Source organism: Leishmania mexicana, chromosome 8 (assembly GCF_000234665.1).
Source record: "Leishmania mexicana MHOM/GT/2001/U1103 complete genome, chromosome 8".
In the NCBI taxonomy this organism is placed as follows: domain Eukaryota; phylum Euglenozoa; class Kinetoplastea; order Trypanosomatida; family Trypanosomatidae; genus Leishmania; species Leishmania mexicana.
This window is the reverse complement of record NC_018312.1, coordinates 399,886-419,448: the sequence shown is the minus strand read 5'-3', so window position 1 is coordinate 419,448 and position 19,563 is coordinate 399,886. Positions and strand designations below refer to the sequence as shown.

The following is a 19,563-nucleotide window of genomic DNA, read 5'->3' as shown; positions in this document are numbered from 1 at the left end:
CGCGTGTGGGTGTTGGCGTGAGGGGCCGTGGGTAGTCAAACACGGCACACGCGCACACGCACGCACGGGAGAGAGCGAGAGGAGGAGCGACGAGAAAGGTTCGAAAATGAAAAAAAAGCACACGGATGCAAGATGGTGGAGAGAGCGGCGAATATGTTTACGGGGGTGAGAAGGCGAAGAGCGAGTGCGCAACGAAATGAAAAACGGCAACACAGCAACGCAGCGAAGGGATGTGAAAAAAAAAATGTTTGTGAGTGAGTGTGAGGTGTGTCTGTGTCTGTGTGTTGGGGAGGGAGGAAGGAGAGAGAGAGAGAGACAGACGCAAGAGAAGAAGCGAACAAACAACAGTGAGTAAGCGGCAGAGCAGTGGGCCACCACAGCAATGAAAAGAAAAGATAGATAGAACAACGGTTGGCCGGCGTCCGAGAGAAGGTCAGGGGGAGGCGAGGGGGGTGTAATACGGAGATGGAAAGACGCGAGCGAAGAAGAGATGGACGAAGAGGGGATGAAGAAGAGTCGAGGTGGAAAGGTGGCCACTCGTCGGGTGTGCTTTGCCGTGAAAGCACGGAAAAGAGAAGATTGCGAAAAGGAAAAACAAAACGACGCAGTCACGCCGCAATGCTTAACAGAACACACAGCGGAAGTCCGTAGGTTAGTTCGTATACGTTTCGTGTATCTGTGGACCAGCACCAAAGGCGAGACAAGTAAGACGCAGTGCCGAAGGTGGGTGTGTGTGTGCGTGTGAGAGAGAGCGTCGCAACAAAAAAAGAAAGAGGGGAAGTGACGCACCTACGCACGCACACCACCACGACCACCAAGCACTGCTAGCTTCGTATGAAACCGTACCCAGCGTTAGGTGAAGGCGAGGGCGAGCGAGAGGTGAGGCACACGAACGCCGCAGCGATTACGGGGTGCAGCGCGCAGATGGCAGTAGGACGCAGCTAAAAATAACGTGGGCGACGAAGAGAGCAGACACGAAAACAGCGTAGAATACGCAATCCAATGCCGCTGCTCGCGCGTCGTGTTAGCAGCTGTGCATGTAACGCTGCTGAACAATGTCGGTGAGTCTGCGTGAATGCGTATAAATCGTCGATTGTTGGTATTCGCCCGGTCACCTTGGTGGCTGTGCTCCGGACACAAAAAAAAGTAAAGAGGATGGCCCGGTCGAAGAGAGAGGAAGTAACGTAAAGAAGCAGTGGTTGCTATAGGTCTACGACTATAGAGATGGAGGTGGCCAAGGCACAGGGGCTGGGACCTATAAAGTTTGTGTGTATGTGTGTCTCACTAATTGTGTTTAGGATCAGATAGTGGGAGAGTGCATGAATGCCGCTTCACGAGGCCTTAAGTGTGTTGATTCTTGGGTTTCGCTATTCAACAGCGCGCGATTCTTCTTCCACGTCAGTAGTTTCCTTACCGAAGAGCGATCCACAGCAGGCGACTGTCTGCCTTCCTTTGTTCACTTCCTTGAATGTGTCTGTGGGAATCCTTGCCGTCGTGGTCTAAGCACCACACGACGTAGAAGAAGAGGCACGCGGGACCGTAGGAGCGAAGAGAGTCGTGGCGGCGAGGAAGCGTCAATGAGATACAACATACTCCAGGCACAGCTGCATGGATACACTACTCTGGGGGGCAGAGGAGGCGACAAGCGACGCAAGCGAGCACGGCGCCGACGTACAAAATCACCCGCGCAGAGCAAGTGCATTTTTCACTTCACTTCGGTTTGGGCACAAGCAAAGAGCGGCGAACTGCCTCCATCTTGATTTTACGCGCGCCTCTGACGCGGCTTGTTGAGCAACACTTTTCCACCACAGCCAGTGGAGATGAGGGAGAGAGAAGCGGGCACACGATAGCGCACACCCCACTTCCCGCCTCGAGGATCTTACCGCATCTTTCTCCACCGGTGCAGCGCGCGCATCCGCCCAGAGGCAAGGCAGCCGATCCATGCACAGAGCCACAGCTCCCCTACCCTCGCAGGAGTACGGCGGAATCCTTGTCGACTAGGACAAACCGTCCCGCCGTCGAACCGGGCCACACGGAGACACGGCTGGACGGCACGCCCCGATCCAGGCGGGCAGCGAGCAGCGCCCTGCTCGACAGCGCAGGCGGTGGCGTCCGTCGTGCGGGCAACAAGGGGTGGTCCAGGCGCACGCCACAGGAGCTCAAGGAGGAAGGCGGCCAGCCTCAGGTCAGCGCCCACCGAGGCCCTGCACCCCACGCCGCCTGCACGCCGTACCTCTCCCTCAGCCGCCTGCAGCAGCGGCATCCCATAACATGGCGCGCTGACTCTCCGCACGGCAGTCGGAGGGACTCGATGGTGCCATTCGAGGTGCTCACGCCACGCTTCCAGAGCCTGTGCCTCATCAGCTCGCTCCGTCGGACGTCCGAGATGCCGCATGTTCCGCGCATATGCGCCTGTGGCGCTCAATGGTGTGGAGCTCCTCGCGCCTTTCTCCTCCACGCGCGCGCCGCTGCTCTCTCGATGCCTTTCGTCGGCGTGATACGCCATGCCGGCTGTCCATGACAGCCGCCTGCGTGCAAAGATATGCTTCGAGGAGAGCGGAGAAGCAAATAATAATAATAAGAAATGCATCGTAAAGACACGCCTCCCGCTACAGCAAAAGAAAAGAGAAAACGGCGAAGGACGCACACGTGCGTGCGTGAGGGGAGCTGCCCACTACGAAGGGGAGAACAATACGCACACATCCACGCACGCATTCCTGTACACAGCGGCTGCCTCAGCTGAGAATCTTCCGACCCCAAAAAAAGTGAGAAATGGATGCGGCTTCGAGAGCATGTTGGGAGGGTCTCATGTGTGCAGTGCATTGTACAGGTGGGGAGGGGATATGACATCGTGCGGAAGCCTATCGAGAGCGAATGCCGGCGTTGACGTGTGCGCCTCGCACAAGTGTAGAATGTCCCCTCCAGATGATCAGAAAACGTAAGGGCAGTGACAGCACATTCATACCGTCTGTCAGCACTTCCTGCTGGTCAGCATCTTATCAGTCTTCACCGTGCACGCCTAATGCCCTACGGTGCCACGGTGTAGCTATCCCCGAGAAAGGCCCCCGCAATGTGCATCCACTCTGCGACCTCTTCCGCCGTCAGCACCCCTGGCTGCTCGTGGAAAAGCCACTGCCAAACCGAAGCCACACCGTCCCGCATCTCCTCTGCGTCTGACTGCGGTACGCTGCTGGTGTCTGTGATGGACTTGAACATGCAATACTGCTCCACTCTGCCCATCAGTACTGTTATAACGAGCAGCTTCAGAAGTGCTTGGCGCCGTGCATCAGCGTTCACTTCGTGCGCCTCCGCCGATTCACCATCCGGCCGGTTGGACGTTTCATCTGATGCACATGATCCATACAATGCGCTGCGACTGCTCTGCCGGAACGACGGCAGTGGCGCCGTCGCGTGCGACTCTAGCTGTTCCTTGATGGCTGCCAGCAGCTCCTCTACCACTGTTTCCACTCCGCTAAAGTCGGCGTAGTCGTCCGTGTCGCTGTACGGCACGATGTCCTCTTCGCTCAGCACCTCGTCTCTCTGCTCTTGTAGGTAGTTCTCCGGCTCCACGAGGGACTCACGAAACGCAGCGAAGGCGTCCATCATCCGCTCCGCCACGGCGTACACGTCTTCATCAGCATTCACGGCTGCCATGAGTTCTCGCCATTGCACACTCAAGAGCAGCTTCTCCCGCCGGGTGCGAGCTGCCTCCAGCTCTCTCTGTATAGCATCAAGTCGCCCTTCAAGCTCTGCGACGTGCCGCGTCGCTTCTTGCAGTCTCTCCCGCTCCGCCGCGATGGCAGATGGCGCGATTTCGTCCTCGGTGAGCGTGGCCATTGCGAAGTCACAAGTTTTGTTAGAAAGAGATGTGAATGAATCAAGTCACCAGCACGGCACCGCCTTACCCGCACAGAAACGTAGCGCGCACGTGTCCGCGCGCAACAGCGGCAACGACAGACGGCAGCCGTAAGACGCTGGCGCGGCGAGGAGAGCTGGGTTACGCCCACTCTCCAAGAAAAAGAGAGCAAGGAGCAGGGAGGTGTCAAACAAACCGGAGAAGGGCAAATCCTCACTGTCACCAACACTATTCAGAAGACAGCGCAACACGAACAAACACGCGAAGCGACGATGAAAACAAACAAAGCATGCAAGGGAATGAGCGGGGAGAGGGCCTGGCAGGAGGACGGCTACGGGGGGAGGGAGCGAGGGTGGTGGTAAAAACGAAGCAGACGAACGTGGAGGCGAAAAAAAAAAGAAGCGTTGCGCCAGCACCGCCAGCCTGCGTCCAGTTCGTCTTGTGTTATGTTTTCCTGTATAGATGTCAATCTATTCGGAGGACAGAGAGAGACCCAACGATAAGGACGGTCTTAGATGTGCACCAAGAGGGACAGGCACACACCAACACACAGTACGACGACATACACACGCAAAAGAGAGTAGAAGAAGAGACCTGTGCAGGTGTGCAAAGGTGAATGTGTTCCCTTCGATGTATGGCGACGAGAGCGTCCGTGACTGTATATATGGGGATTTTTTTTGTTGTTGGTTGACTTATACTTCGCTTTTTGTTTGTACGGAGTTGAGGCGCATGTGTGCGCTGCTGCCCGCACGCCGCCACGTTTGTTGTCCGACTAGGCAAAAGGAGGAGCGAATGCACGTCAGGCGGTGTGTCAAGAGCCAAGGCAGGAAAGGGAAAGGATGGCGACAGAAGGTTCAGAAAGGAACGCCGATAATGAAGGTCGTGGTGTAGGAACAGGGCATGCAGGATGTAGTGACACAGCGGACGTGCACGCGGGGTGGGGTGGGGGGAGATGATGAACCACGAATGCAAAATTCGTGCAGATTTCCTCAAACGGCGGCAGTGTCCGTGTACTGTCGCTCATCCTTCATAGCACGGTTGCGTCGGTTTCCTTTCTTCTTCTTTGCGACCTGAGCTGGTATCTCGACGAGAGTAACCACGGAGACCTCTGCAGCGCAAAGAGGACAGATGGTGACACACTGTCCATTTCGTGTTGAGAGGGCCGCGCGCACGACCGAAAGCGGCGTCAATCAAGGCCTTGAGTTGATTAATCTTCTGTTTTGCTAGGCGTACGCCTTGGAGGGAGAGGGGCGTCGCGAAGGTGTGTAAGCGCTAATATGACTCATGTTTGCGTGTACGTCTATAAAGACATGTAGACGGAGTGAGATGTCTCCCTTCACCCGCACTCTGGAAAGAAAGTACACGAGGAGCACACAGTCACGGAGGTCCGGCAGGACCTCTAAGCTACTGTTCTTGTCAACAGCCGCTCTGTCGGCCAGAGCGTTGTCGCCCACGCACCCAGATAGAGGAGCATGCGCATACCCTCCGGTAATGGACGCAGAGCACACCGCGACACTGAGTCGGGCTTGCCAGGACACTTGCATTAATGTGCGCATCAGAGCCGGTACGCCGACAGCAAAGGCCGAGCAAATGACAAGTTCCAAACAGCCTGGTGTCTCGGAAAGAAAGACGCAGTGGGAAGAGCGAAGAAGCTGACGTGCACTTGTGTCTACACTGACGTTTCCGACGCACCACTGGTATGTCCACCTACGACGCACACACACGCGGCTGCAGTTCATCAGTGCAGCAACCTACAATGAAGTCACCGCAGCGGCGAGCACACACGAAAAGAGCTCACAGGACACGCTGCGCTGTGCAGCGACACCGACGCGCATGTGCAAGAGAGGCGCACACGATAGCACAAGGCAGCGGGTGAGAGGGACCGAGAGCGCTCTCACACACACACCGCAACGCCCACTGCACTCTCTTCACCGGTGCAGCGCGCGCATCCGCCCAGAGACAAGGCAGCCGATCCATGCACAGAGCCACAGCTCCCCTACCCTCGCAGGAGTACGGCGGAATCCTTGTCGACTAGGACAAACCGTCCCGCCGTCGAACCGGGCCACACGGAGACACGGCTGGACGGCACGCCCCGATCCAGGCGGGCAGCGAGCAGCGCCCTGCTCGACAGCGCAGGCGGTGGCGTCCGTCGTGCGGGCAACAAGGGGTGGTCCAGGCGCACGCCACAGGAGCTCAAGGAGGAAGGCGGCCAGCCTCAGGTCAGCGCCCACCGAGGCCCTGCACCCCACGCCGCCACTGCCAGCCACCCGCCGTTGCAGTAATGCACGGCGCGGGCAGGTGCGCGTGTGGAATCGGACGATCACGGTCCCTCGTCTTCTCGTAACATCAACATCGCGGTACTTTTGGCATTACTGCAATCGTTAAGGTGGAGAAAAAAAAAGTGAGGCGGTGGCGTCGTAATGAGCCCACACCACCTGTGACAGATGGGCACACAGGCACATATAAAAAGAGAGGTGTTGCCAATGGCACCGGCGCACAGTCACGCAAAACAAAGCGAAAGAAATAACGATAACGTGTTCAAAAGAAAAAGAGAGCGTCGATAAGAGTGGGGTGAAGCAAATGTATACATGTGTGTATGCGTGTACGTACATATGCAGGGGTCCATGACGCAAGGACGGTAGCACTGAGAGTAAAGCGAGAGAGCGGAAGACAAGAGAAGGCTCAAACGTGTGCTGCCATGATAAGGTAGGAAGGAGAAAAAGGCGTTGGAGGAAGCCGCGCTGTTTGTGTCGTGCGAACGACAATTTTCCTTTGCTAGGTACACACAAACACATAAACATTATACGTGATATTCGTTCTTGTGCCTCTCAGTTCGGCTTCTCTAACGCAAGTGCAAAGGGCGCGCACCTTTGCCAATATCATAATATACACAAGCATAGTTGTTCACCTCAACACGCACCTATCCTCACACGTGCGCTGATGTGAGTGAGTTGTGCCATGTCAGCAATTCTTGCGCCAGCGTCCATCGCTCCTCACACATTCTCTCCCGTCTTCCTCCCCGTTTTTATTTTTTTCCGTCAACTTACAGCATCGTCGTGTCTGTACAAATGTTGCTGGCATGGATGTCGTCGCGACGGGCCACGCTACAGTGGTATCGTACACGGGCCTCCATGAACTGCTGGAGCTCCTCCTGCGTCGCCCCATTCAACTCCAGCCCGACCGGGATGGTGCATTTCCGCCCAATATCGTCATTGTTGATCAACACAAACGATGCACGATTCGTGATGACGGTGGTGTCTTTGCGCTCCGCCTTCAGCACCACATCCACCTCCATGGTGGTATTGCGCACATATATGACGGTCGCCTCGAGCGTCACCCAGTCTGTGGAGAACACCGGCTCGGGGAAGGCAACGCTGTGCATTCCAATCGTAAAGACATGGCGGTTGCCGGTGAACATGCGGCCACAATGCACGGCGTGTTGCTCCATCCACGCCATCAGCTCTCCGCCAAAGACGGTGTTGTTGTTGTTCATGTACGATGTGAAGAAGATGCGGTTTGCATCCACCTTGGTGGAGTTGATGCGGACATGAGTGGGCTTCTGCTGGTTGATGGAGCACTGCACCTCTTCGGTGGTGAGGGTGCGCTTCAATCGCTCGGCCGTGTTCTTTTTGTTTTCCTCCTGAAGCTTGCGAACTTTAACGTAGTGTTTATGCAGTTCAATGTCAAACGGGTCCGTCAGCTCTATCGCCGACACCACCTTGGCCGCCTTCAAATCTGGCGTGATGGCCACCATGGTGAAGAAGGAATGGCCAGCCAGCGTCTCGGTGCGGGTCGACGGCGACTGCCGGTAAAACCGAATGTAAATGCCCATGGAGCTGGAGCCACAGTGCACCAGGCGGCTGTCCAGGCGGACCGCGTCACCGTGCAGGATAGGCGTCGAGAACATCGTGTTCGTGACGCCGACGGTGCACGTCAGGTACCGCTCATGAGTCAGACAGACCTGATGGTCTACCGCCTTCTGAGAGGTGCGGGCGGCGCACATGTCGAGCATCGCCAGCACGCGGCCAGCTGCCAGGCGTGCACCTGGTGTGGTGTCGGACCCGGCGATGTCAGTCCAGCTCACATGGATGGGGTCCATAATGCCTTGCTTGGGATTACCAATGATGACGCCGGTGCGGCAGTTCTCGCGAAGCGCCACCGGCGACGATGCAGTGCTGGCAGCCACCGCACTTCGGAAGAGGCGGGAGGTGACCGCCTGACAAGCTGCACGGCGCCACATATTTTTTTTTCTCCTCTCCGTTTCCTTGCTCTGTTCGGGCCTGCAGACCTCTGTGCGAACGAGAGGGATGCACACGATGTTGTGTGTGCGGCTGGCGTGTCCTCTCCTTCGAAAACTGCCCGGGGCGAGCACAAATACGTTCGCCTCCGAGGGCGAAACGAGGAAAAGGCAAAGGGAGTTGAGAGAAGTTAAACAAATCAGCAAGTGTCTGGGTGATGAGGGGGAGGGAGGAAGCACTGTGTCACCGTAGGTGGATGCGTACGGCGGGTATGAGCACACCTGTGCGTGTGGTGTGGTGTGTGTACCAGGACAGACGACTTATGCGCTGTTATTGGTGTTTCACTGCTGCTCTTCCTATATATATATATATGTATTTCTGGTGTGCAATGCCGAGAGGAATCTCCCCGTCAACGTTACAGAGGAGCGCGTATAAAGAAAAATATATGAAGATGTCTGCATCAATACGTGTATGAATATGTAAATATATACGTACGTGTACGTGCCTATATGCAGGGGCTCTTATGGTTTGTCGCGAAGGGGTAGACACCCACACACACACACAGGGGCAGAGCGGGTGAGAGAGGTGGGGGAGGGGGAGGGGTGTCAAGAGACGACAACTTTCGATGAACGAGACACCGCTGGGTAGCACAGCGAGCCCCCTTTTGCTTCTCTCTTGTTGCTACGATGAATGGAAGGGGGAGGGGGAGAGGGGGAGGGGAGTTGTGGCATGAAGAGAGGGAGCGGATCCGCATCTGGGAAAGGGCATAGTGTACCGTACAGTGCAATCGTTGTCATGCTTCTCCTTTCTCTCTCTTTTGGCCGCCATGTCCTTCAGACGACACCGCGCAAAACAACTTGTGCACCCTTGGACTCGTGTAACGTGTGCAAGAGGCACGAGAGCGCCGTTCCCCTCCCCCACTCCCCAACCCCTACCTCTCTCGCACAAGAACAACCGTAGATGAATCAGCTGTTGCCGCTCGACGGAGCAAGGATGCAGATTGGCGTGGTGTAACGAAGAGGGGAGGAGGGGGACGGCCTGGAAGACAACACAGCATGCACAGAGAACTGCGAAGGTTTTTGTGGCGCTCACTTCGACACAGGATCGAGTCGAAACACATGCGCGCGTAAAAGAAAAAAAGAAACAGAGAAGGTAAAGGAATGAAGCACGGAGAGCAAGCGCGCTCCCGGTCGAGACAACGTCAGAAAGGGAACCAGGAGGAGGTAGGGGAGACGATGGAAATGTCAGCGTACCCATGCCACCATGAATACAGCGTCCAGCAACAACCACTACGTGCACTCCATTGGCTCACTCCCCTTTCCCCCGTACCTCGATGGCTGGTTTTCTCGTCTTTTTGGGGGGAGGGGGGCATCTCTCTTTTTCCTCTTCTTTTACATCAATGCGTGCTTCGACTATGGTGACTCGCCCGTGTCGGTGATACGAGGAGACCGGCGCCCACAAACCAGTACAGCGTCGCACACGCCCCTCAAAAGCCCACACACGACTGCTAATCTCCGTGCTCGTTCACAACATGCTGCAGCTTTTCCATTATTACGCGCCGCTCCTGCACGAGGGTGTCGAGGGTCTCTTGTGAAACGGATGATCGCTTCCTTTCCGGCTTGGTTGACGGTGCTGCCGCCGCGTAGGCCTTCTTGCCCACGCCCCTGCCACTGTCTTCCTCTTTCTTGGTTCCCAGTGTGAAGCGCAGCTGCCAAATGCGCTCGTTCAGCTCCCGCATCTCCTCCGTAAGCAGATGGATCTCATCCTCACGGGTGCTGCGTATCGAACTCGCCTCATCCATCAGCGCCTTCAGAGAGCCCTTGAGAGGCTTGAGTACCCGCTGCTGAATCTCTTGGGCTCGCCCTGCTGCCAGTGCAGAGCTAAGTCGGCCTCGTGAACCGGGCTGCGCCGGTGTGGTGGCGGGGCATGACGAGCCTTTCGCTGTCGGCGTCAGGTTGCGGGATACCGCGGAAGGGGTGGGCGAGTCAGCTCGCGGTATGGTGTCGAGCAGGCGGATGCCAGCCTGAAACTTCGAGAGATACGCAGAGGACGTCGGTGCGGTGGCGCCAGCGCCGTCGTTGCCGTCCTTGGCACGGTGCATGAGGGAGGGTCGCGCGTTTGTCGGCGTCGTAGCAATGGGTGACGCTCCGTCAGCGAAGGAAGCCACTGCGGCAGGAGGGGGCGCATTCCTAGCCGTCCGCTGGGGTCGCCTCAGAGTGTTGTACTTGGCCGTCGAGCGCAACGGCGAGGCGACAGGGGATGCACCCTTGGTTGACGGCACAGTGCCGCCACAGGTCGCGCGCGGGGGGCTGCCGGCACCGACACGTCCGCTGGTACCCGTGATGTTTGGCGCCGCAGAACTCACGACAGAGGTGCGAGGGCTGCGCTTCTGGTTTGCGGCGGCCGGCGGCGGGCCCAACTGCTTCTTTGTGTCTTTCAAGTCGCGTTGTGAGCTACGTCGCTGCGCTGAGGTCGCCAAGGATGCCCCTACAGAGGCGGCACCGCCGGGCGCCGCCGTCGCCTCCCCTGCCGCGGAGGCTCGGCGGGCTTCTCCCTTGCGCATGAAGGAGAAGGGCTGCCGCTTTCGCGGCTGCAGCGGTGATTCCTGCGGCACCTCTGACATGCGGGACTTCAACACCTCCGCTGACAGCGTGTTTGGGAACTCATTCTCAGGAGTAAAGACGTTGCCCCTCAAGACGCCGGTGTCCGCTTCAACGTGCGCGCCGCCAGCGCCGCCACCGATGCCACCTCCAGAAGTGGCAACTACTGCACCACCCGCCAGCACTCCATCTGCATAGTTCCGCTCTGTCTGCACACCGTCCGATGACGTGTACGTGCCGGCGCCGTGGAGGACGTTGTGCCGCCATGTGCACTGAAGTTGGTTTCCCTCCACGAACTTGTAAGTGCCACGGCCGTGGCACTGCAGATGGAAGAGAGCCTGCTGCTGCTGCTGCAACCCACCTCCGCAGCTGGCGTCTTCAACCTCGCCGACGTACACGTCACCGTTTGTAAAGGTCATGACACCACAGCCCGTGTGCTTCGCCGCGTCGTAGACACCCTTGAACGTCCACGTCTCGTTGCCGGACTTAATGCTGACATCCCTGCCGGCCAGCGGCTGCAGCTGTGCATCGAAGCAGCCCTCAATGCTGGTTTTGTTGCGAAGGGTCAAGCAACCAGCGCCGCCGCCGGGGACGCCTCTACTAAAGCTGCCCTTGTACTTCAGGTAGTGCGGCGACAGGCTCGTGTCGCCGGTGGCGCCGTCCGTATCACCAAAAGAGATGGTCCCTTCACCCTCGCGGTAACCGTCGGCGTAGCTGCCCTCGTAGGCGACGCAGCGACGATCCTCAGTGGTGTACTCCCTGCCTTGGCCAGATGGGTTCCCGTTTGCCCACGACCCCTCGTACACGCGTGAGCTCACCAACCATTTTGGCGTCGATGTCTGCGGTGAGGATGGAGATGCTGCGGTCAGCAACGTGGCCACACCCCACCCGTGGGGCCGACCAGCCAGCCACTGTCCCTCGTACTTGAGACCTCGCGCCTTGTCCTCCCAGACTCCGTTTCCCCCCGCCTGACCTTCCTGAAAGTCGCCCGTGTACTGGACAGATGACGCGCTCAAGGTGCCGGCGCCGCTGGGCACATACTGCGCCACCGCGCCAGAGTAGCGCGACCCGTCCGACCACTCCCAGGTTCCCTGCCCATGCGGGAGGCCACGCGCCCACTGTCCAGTGTAGGTTCCGTCCAGTCGTCCATACATGGCAAGGTCCCAGCAGCGCAGCCCCGTCCCAAGTACTTGCATGAAGTTTTGAGGCGTGATCGGCGCCTCTGTCGGTGGCGACGATGCTGGTGGGGCTTGCTGTGTTGACGAGTCCGTCCGCCACTCTCCGGTGCCGTTGCCGTCCGCTTCGCCGTTGGAGAAGGTCCCATCGTAGCAGGTAAGCGTGAGAAGAGCGTCATGCGGCACGCACGTGACTGGAATGCGCTTGCGAACAGCGCTGTCAGCGTCGATGCCGCGGGTTCCAGTAGAGCAGGGAAAGGGTCGATCACGCAGCACGCCCGAACCGTGAGGGACGCCGTGGCGCACAGCGCCGTTGTAGCTGCTCCCATCCATGTACGTGATGACAGCAGGGGCGCCGGTGAATATGCCCGCAACACAGGGGCCATGATATGTCTTCATCGGGTGGCCGGCATACTCTGACTGGCTCAGTCGCAGCAGACTCGCAATGGATGTCGAGGAGGTGGCGAGCGATGACGACGCGACGGTGAAAGTGACCCGTACCTCTCCATTGAGCTGGTCATTGTGCCAATGCCCCTCGCACACAGCGCCGTCGCCTCCCTGCAGAACGCCCCTTCCCTCGCGCCGGTCCTGCACAAAAGAGCCTTCGAAAACAACCCCGCTAGAGAGACAGTGAACACCCTTGCCGTGTCGCCGCATCTGCGCATCCGTGCCGCCGGTGTACAGGCTGCCATCCGCGTACTCGAGCTCCCCTTCGCCGGTGCCGCTAGCTTGTGGCGCGTCGCCGTCAAAAGCGCCCCGGTAGCGTACAGGGCGAGATGCAGCTGCAGCTGCAGCGCCGGTTGCTGGCCTGTGCAGCTGCCACTCCCCGACCCCCTGGCGCTTCCCTGCAGCCCAGGAGCCGTCATAGACGTCTCCGTTAACGTAGACGCACCTCCCCTGCCGCCCGCTGCGCATCCCGTTCTGGAAGCCGCCGGTGTATTCAGTAAAGTTGTCCACGTTCGATGCGCCGCGCAGGGTGCCCGTCCCGTTCATCTCGTCTTCTCTCCACTCGCCTTCGTAGACACGACCGTTGGAAAACTGGCAGCACCCCTTGCCGCTGCGCTTTCCATCCTTGAACTCCCCTACATACTCGTAGCCGTCGATCCCAGGCACGCTTATCACGCCCGTGCCGTGTGGCAGTCCGCCCTTCCAGTCGCCGTCGTAGACGGCCCCGCTGGAAGCCCACGTGTAGCGCCCCTTCCCATCTTTCACGGGATTGCGATTCTTGTCGTGGACGTAGAGCGCCTCGCCGTGGTATGTGTCGCCATTCGAGAACGTGCAATCCCACAGAGATCGTATGGCGGTGGTGGCTGATGTCGCGGAGGTGAGGGCAGCCGCAGCTGCCGCTGCGCGGCTGGGATCCACGGACGAAGCGGCGTGCGACTTTGACGAGGATGACGAGGTCGTTACCTTTGGCATGGAGGCACGTGAAGGGAAAGAAGGAGGTCCGCTAAGAGGACGTCGGGATGAAAATGATGGAAAAAGGGGGGAGGGAGTACAGAACGGAGCCTCTGCCTCGACACCGCTACAAAAGGAAACCAAGATGATAATGGCGCTGCGGTGGTGCCGTCGTCTATTCAGTGCACCGGGGAGGAGGGGTGGAGGCAAAAGGCGTGTGTCTGTGTTGGTAGGCGCTACGGCACGCCACAGATCTGTATCAATGATGATGGAGAGCCTCTGAAACACATGAGTACGCGTATACGAGACACACTCCACAGTCCGTCGGGGTCGAAGGAAGGTGAAGTGGATGAGAGCTAGAATCCACTACGTACTACCCTACACGTGTGTGTGCGTGTGTGGGGGGGAGGGTTGTGCGTCTGGGTGCCTGAAGTCGTACAAGTAGCGTAGGTCGACGGGGGGAGGGGGAGGGCACGGAGGAGCAGTTTAAGAAAAGGAGGCGAAGAAGTTGCAGAAGACGGGGATGGTGAAAACGAGGAACGAGAAAGAGAGAGCGTCGCACGTGAAAGACACGGTACAACGGAGCGACAACAGAACAGAACAGGCATTTGTGCACTTCCTATCGTGCATGGAAGCATGCCCTGACCGTCCCCGTCCCTGGCAGCTGATGTGCGCGCGGGAGGCAAACACACACACACACATTCGGTGGCTGTCGCTCGTGTGCATGTTCTCAGGAATGTTTTTTTTCGATTGTCTGGCTGTACTAACACGACACACGCGTTGGGGTCGGTTGTGGGAGACATGGTGGACTTTTTGACACCAGCGGAGGGGGAGAAGAGCAGATATTATACAGAGAGGGAGGGAGGGACAGAGGAAAGGAGATGGGGGGGAGGGGGGGGGCAGAGATGCGCTGAGGCACTCGTCGCACGTACGACGGAGCAACAGCAACAAAAAAATAAACCAAAGATGCGGGCTAACACGTGTGTTAGCGGGGAATCAAAACACCAGACGGGCAACTTGAATAAACGACAAGAAACAAAAAGTCGGAAAACAAGGGCTCGAATGACGCCCTGCTGATGAGCGCGGAGATGGGGAAGGTGTGTGTGTGTGCGTATCCTCCGTCGCGCTAATATGCAGCACCCCGAGGCCGGCAAGCGACACCCACGAAGCGTCATGGCAAGCGATGCAGCACGCGCAGGGTCTCCTCCCAGCAACTTAGCAACTCCTCATCAAGGCCGCACTGACGCCCAATAGCGGGCCCGGCACCCAGATGAATACTGCAATGCTGTTCCCAGTCCTGTTGTCGACGCGGTCCGGGGTGAGGCGTAAGGCAGACAGGCTGGTACGTCGGGGTCACGTCCAGTGGCAATGGGGCGCCGCTATCGCCTGCGACCAGCAGCGGGATCGGCTTATCATTGCCAGCACGTAAGCTCTCGGTAACAGTCAGGCCATCTTGATCGGCGGCGTAAGTTGCGTGGGTCTCCATCTCGTAAATCTTCACCCACTCCAGGGGAAGCGGGATATCTGCTGTGTGTGTGAGAGGGTCGGGCCTCCGCTGGTTTTCGTGCGCTGAAGGTTCACTAGGCGCAGGCACACCCGCGGCAGCAGCGTCTGTGCGTTCCGCAACAGTGCCTTGGCCACTGTGAGCCACCACCGCCGCTGCTCCGCAGTCAAAGGTGTCACTGAGGGTAGGAAGCCCAGGTGCGGCGCGTTGCCCCGGTAGGTCCAGCATTTCGACAAGATGAGTAGCGCAGAGGACGAGCGGCGCACTGGAGCTGACATGCTGCCTACCACCGCAGCCCACACCTCCGTCCGCGAAGTACCGCAGAGTTGCCTTCAGTAGGGCACATCCATCCTCTGGGGAGGTGCCGCGTCCGAACTCGTCGAGCAGCACAAGTGCCCGTCCCGCCATGTGGCTTCCATCAAAGGCGTTGCCGTGAAATGCCTGGCGTGCGCGCTGCTGGCCAGCGACGAAGTGCAACACACGATGAAGCGCCACGCACTCGCCGTAGAAGCTGCCCGGCGCCGCGGCGGCTACGTCGGCAGCCAACCAGGCCGAAGGCGGTGGTACGGAGGAGGACGATGCAAATACAGACGACGATGGGGCGAAAATGCTGTTGACCAGGCTCAGCCGTGCTGTGACCGCTGGCACGTGGCACCCCAAATGGGCGAGAAACACGATCTGCGCCACGGCCCCCATCAGCACCGACTTGCCGCTGCCGTTGACGCCAAGCACCAAACAAACACGGTCGGTCGAGGTGCGGAGGTGGAGCGAAAATGGGACGAGCTGCTGCATGCCCACATGTCGCGAGAGAAGCGGGTGCCAGCCATCCTCGATCTCGAGAATTCCCTCGTCGACCTCCTCCCCTGTCTTTCCATGTGGCGCAGTAAAGCCAGCACCCGGCGCCACAATGTCCGGCCGACACCACCCCTCCTGCGCCGACACGCGAGCAAAGCTCAACAGGCAGTCCAACTCCCCCAGCGCGCGAGTGGGCCGCAGCAGATGGAGAGAGTTGTACAGGAGTGACGTGTCCAGCTCGCGGCGGACCTGCTCCTCACGCTGCTGCACGCGCCGCTGCAGGTCGCCAACCCAGGTGTCCAGCTCCTCCATCGCCGCGGACTTGAAGCAGCACTCGCCAGCCTCTGTTGCGTGATGAAGCCGCCAGCCGAAGGAGTCTGCCATCACGGAACGGACTCGCTCGGCAGGCGAGAACGAAGGCAAGGTAGCACCCACCCTAGGAGGACGCGGTGCAGCATCGCTACTCAGTGGGCCAACGGTCTCGTTATCTGCGTCGTCGCTGCGCCACGACGCTGGTTCGCCTGCATCGCCATCACGGTCGTCACCGCCCATGTCGTCCTCGTCGGCCGCGTCCTTGACTGGCAACAGTGCTTCTAGCTCCGCAGCTGGAACGCACAGCAAATACCCGTGTGGGACTGTGTACACGCAGCGCAGAGAGAGTCTTGCCCGCAGCGTCCACGGAAGCTCTGCGAAAGCAGAGGCTGCTTTCGCATGGAGAGACAGCCGCAGCTCGCGAAAGCGAACGCGCAGCTCGTCAAGCACCGTGTCCACCCCGTCGCGGATGCACACAGCGTTGGACACGCCGCAGTCAAAGGAGAGCAGCGCTGCTGTCGTCGGGAGAGCGGGGTAATGTGGCTGCCGATCCTGTCTTGTATCTGCTGCACCACCACCAGCACTGCCACCGCGACGGCGTCCTGCAACCCCGACCACCGCTGCATCGAGGGAGGCGGCCATGGCCTGCAGCGGCTCCACACGGATGCTCTGCAGCAACACATAAAGTCGACTCACCTCATGGGCGACGGTGGCCAACAGCTCCTGCACAGTAATGATTCCTCGCATTGTTTGGTATAGTGACACGTAGTGCTTGTGCAGCGCCCGACCTGACCGCATCAGCGTGAAGACATAAGTTGTTGAATACACCCTGTGCAGTGCGGCGCGCAGTCGGGCGGCAATGTCGTGATGCAGGGGGTTGACAAAGAAGGCGACAACGGACTGGCGTGTCTCAATCTCAGCAGCGTCGCAGCAGGGAAGGGCAATCCACTGTCGCAACATCGCTCTCCCCACAGAACTCTGCGCCGCACTCAGCAGCCCCCGCAGCGAGTGACCTTCCTTTGCGCGTCCGCGGCCTTGTCCACTGCTTGGATGGCGTTCTGTGCGAGTGATCTGCAGAGCCTCGGCACAGGCATCGTCGAGGTAGAGCGCATGCAACACATCGCGCTCAACGACATCGGCCACGTTAGACTGAACCGCAGCGACAAACTGAAGCAGCGCCGCCATGGAGCACATCATTGCCGTCCTGTCTGCATGAAACCGCACGGCCAACTCATGCTCCTGTGCGGGGTACATGGCCGCCAAGCGAGGGAGCGCTTCGCGTCCACAAAACGCCGTCGCGGCGCTTAACCGGATCACTTCCACTGGCGTCTGTTCCGCCACCAGCGCGATTAAGTCGCCCAGCGCATCGCTACCGGTGTGCGGAAGCAGGACCTGGGGCTGATACACCTGCAGATAACGCACCAGCCACAACAAGCTCGGCGGTATGTCTTCGTGAGTAACAATACGGACGTCGCCGCGGCTGCCGGTGGCGTTTCCGTGCGTGCTATGTGATATAAGATGTGCACCGCCGGCGTGTGACTGGACCGCGGTCGCTGGCGTTTCGGGTCCGCCGCGTCTGCGTCGCACGATCTCACCCGCCACCATGCACACTGGCACCTCGAAGACCTCGATGCGACACTCAGCACACAAGAAGCGAGCGACACCGACACTGGCAGCGCACCAGCATAGCGCCGTCACCTCTGCCGGAGGCGGTTTGACGGATGTGTCGAGGTCCACGTCTTCGCCCTCGTCGTCACTTTCGCCATCAGAGTTGCTGGAGAGCTGCATACGGCCGTGCACTGCGCCGCGCTCATATGCGTTCTCGAAAACGCCATCAGCAGCGCGTTGCATGACAGCGGCGCGTGAAAGAGCGAAGAAGTACGCACGTGATGCACTTTGCCGGTGAGCGCCGTTTCACAGAAGGGTGTACACCCCGAGCACACACACACACACACGGCGCCGCAGGACAGGAAGGGTGGAAGAGAGGAAGAGATGTGAACGTCTAATGCAGCAAGCACTGCCGCTGACCAGCCACACAGTGTGCGTATTCGTGCAACGTCTGCGTAAGCAGCAAGAGCCCAACTGAAGGGCATAGTGGAATCAGAGAGCAAGGAGGGGGTGGGACCGGGGTGGGCGAAGGGAGAAGGGAGAAGGGAGTAGAGATGACGCGGCTTACACGACCAGGTCACCAAGGAGCTGTGATAGCTGGTTACACGAGTCAGAATGATCACAGCTGTCAAGAAGCGAAGAACAACTATGTCAACCGGTGGAAAGCTTCGTGTATCACGTCACGTGCACCCCCGCCATACACGCACACACACACGCAAATAGCATCAAGGAAAACTGCAGGAGGAGGAGAGGAGGCTCTGCGTGTGCGTGTGTGTGTGTGTGTGGAAAGATGAACACAGATTGTGCAGCTCCAGGGAACTTCATCAAACCCGCACACACTCCCACTACAGGCAACATGAGCTCGCACGGGAGGGGTTTCGTTCTTGGACACAAAAATAAGTTTTCAAACGGCAACCTTTACTAACCCCCTGGTGAGAGCTAGACACAGATGACACCGAAGAACGAACACGAGAAACAAAAGGACTGGATCTATGGAGAGGGAGAGAGGGGAACACGTGTGTGCGCGTGTGCGTCTCGCTCCCACACAACAACGTACACCCCTCCCCCTATCAGCGAGAGAAAGAGAGGGGTAGGTGTGCTCTAAGCGCTCGGCGTCGCCTTGAGCTTCTTGCCACCCTTCTTCTTCGACATCGCCTTGCTGACGCTTGGCACAACGCCGCTGTGAGACAGGGTCACGTTCTTCAGAAGCGAGCTGATGTCGTCGTCGTGGCGCGCAGCCAGCATCACGGTGCGCGGGATCAGGCGGCACCGCTTCTTCCCGCTCTGCGCGGCCGCCTTCACGGACAGCTCCAGCAGCTCCGCGGTCAGGTACTCCAGCACAGCCGTCATGTACACGGCGCCAGAGGCACCGACACGACGAGCGTACTGGCCGCGGCGCATCATCCCGCCGACGCGGCCCACCGGGAAGATCAGGCCGCACTTCGCGGACTTGGAGCCGCTCTTGCGGGAGGCCTTCTTGGCGCTGCGAGGAGTAGCCATGGCTGCGATGGGGAAGTTGGAGGGGAGGGAGAAGGAGTAAAAAACAGAGAACGAGAATGTCGGCCGAGGCGGCAGAGTGCAACGGTGCTGAGAAGAAAATGGGTGCGTGTGCGTGTGTCTGAGTCTGCGCGTTTGCCATCGAGGTGGCGTCGACGAGCAGCAGCAGCAACGGTGGAAGCAGGTACACCGAAACGATAAAAACAAATTGAGCAGAAGACCATATCGTACAACAGGTGGGTGCGAAGCACAGAAGAAGAAGGGTGGAGGAGCAGGTGATGAGTTCCGCCAGAGGTGCAGAAGAAGTTGCGAGGAAGAGAAAGGTCGAGGTGAGGAGAGAGATGCACAAGCAAAGAGAGAAAAGCGCATGAAAGGAGTTTTGCGTAGGGACACACACGTCATCGCAGGCGTTCTCTACCCCTGACAACGAGGGCCCAGCATCAGTCAGCTATGTCGTCTGCAGCCGGCTTCTTCCAGCACGCACACGAAGGGAATCCAGATATTCCCCAATCCACCATCCACAAGAGTACTCCCAGACGGCCGCCTTTCCTTTCTCGGAGGGCACGTAGTTGCCTCCGAC

The 19,563-nt window shown here is 58.8% G+C and overlaps 5 protein-coding genes across 5 annotated transcripts; all 5 read right to left on the bottom strand.

Annotated features, from left to right (window-relative positions):
* Positions 1 to 3,027: 3,027 nt before the first annotated feature.
* On the bottom strand, positions 3,028 to 3,837 carry LMXM_08_29_1660 (conserved hypothetical protein; the record flags this gene model as incomplete). Its single annotated transcript, XM_003872340.1, has 1 exon — positions 3,028 to 3,837. The coding sequence occupies one exon, from the start codon at positions 3,835 to 3,837 to the stop codon at positions 3,028 to 3,030; it is 810 nt and encodes a 269-aa protein (XP_003872389.1).
* A 3,062-nt stretch (positions 3,838 to 6,899) lies between these two features.
* Positions 6,900 to 8,096, bottom strand: LMXM_08_29_1690 (conserved hypothetical protein; the record flags this gene model as incomplete). The annotated part of the gene is made up of 1 exon (XM_003872339.1): positions 6,900 to 8,096. The coding sequence occupies one exon, from the start codon at positions 8,094 to 8,096 to the stop codon at positions 6,900 to 6,902; it is 1,197 nt and encodes a 398-aa protein (XP_003872388.1).
* A 1,505-nt stretch (positions 8,097 to 9,601) lies between these two features.
* LMXM_08_29_1700 (conserved hypothetical protein) lies at positions 9,602 to 13,288 on the bottom strand (the record flags this gene model as incomplete). The annotated part of the gene is made up of 1 exon (XM_003872338.1): positions 9,602 to 13,288. The coding sequence occupies one exon, from the start codon at positions 13,286 to 13,288 to the stop codon at positions 9,602 to 9,604; it is 3,687 nt and encodes a 1,228-aa protein (XP_003872387.1).
* A 1,150-nt stretch (positions 13,289 to 14,438) lies between these two features.
* LMXM_08_29_1710 (MutS-like protein) lies at positions 14,439 to 17,729 on the bottom strand (the record flags this gene model as incomplete). Its single annotated transcript, XM_003872337.1, has 1 exon — positions 14,439 to 17,729. One exon carries the CDS (start codon positions 17,727 to 17,729, stop codon positions 14,439 to 14,441), a length of 3,291 nt encoding a protein of 1,096 aa, XP_003872386.1.
* An 858-nt stretch (positions 17,730 to 18,587) lies between these two features.
* Positions 18,588 to 18,986, bottom strand: LMXM_08_29_1720 (putative histone H2A; the record flags this gene model as incomplete). Its single annotated transcript, XM_003872336.1, has 1 exon — positions 18,588 to 18,986. One exon carries the CDS (start codon positions 18,984 to 18,986, stop codon positions 18,588 to 18,590), a length of 399 nt encoding a protein of 132 aa, XP_003872385.1.
* Between the last annotated feature and the right edge of the window lie 577 nt (positions 18,987 to 19,563).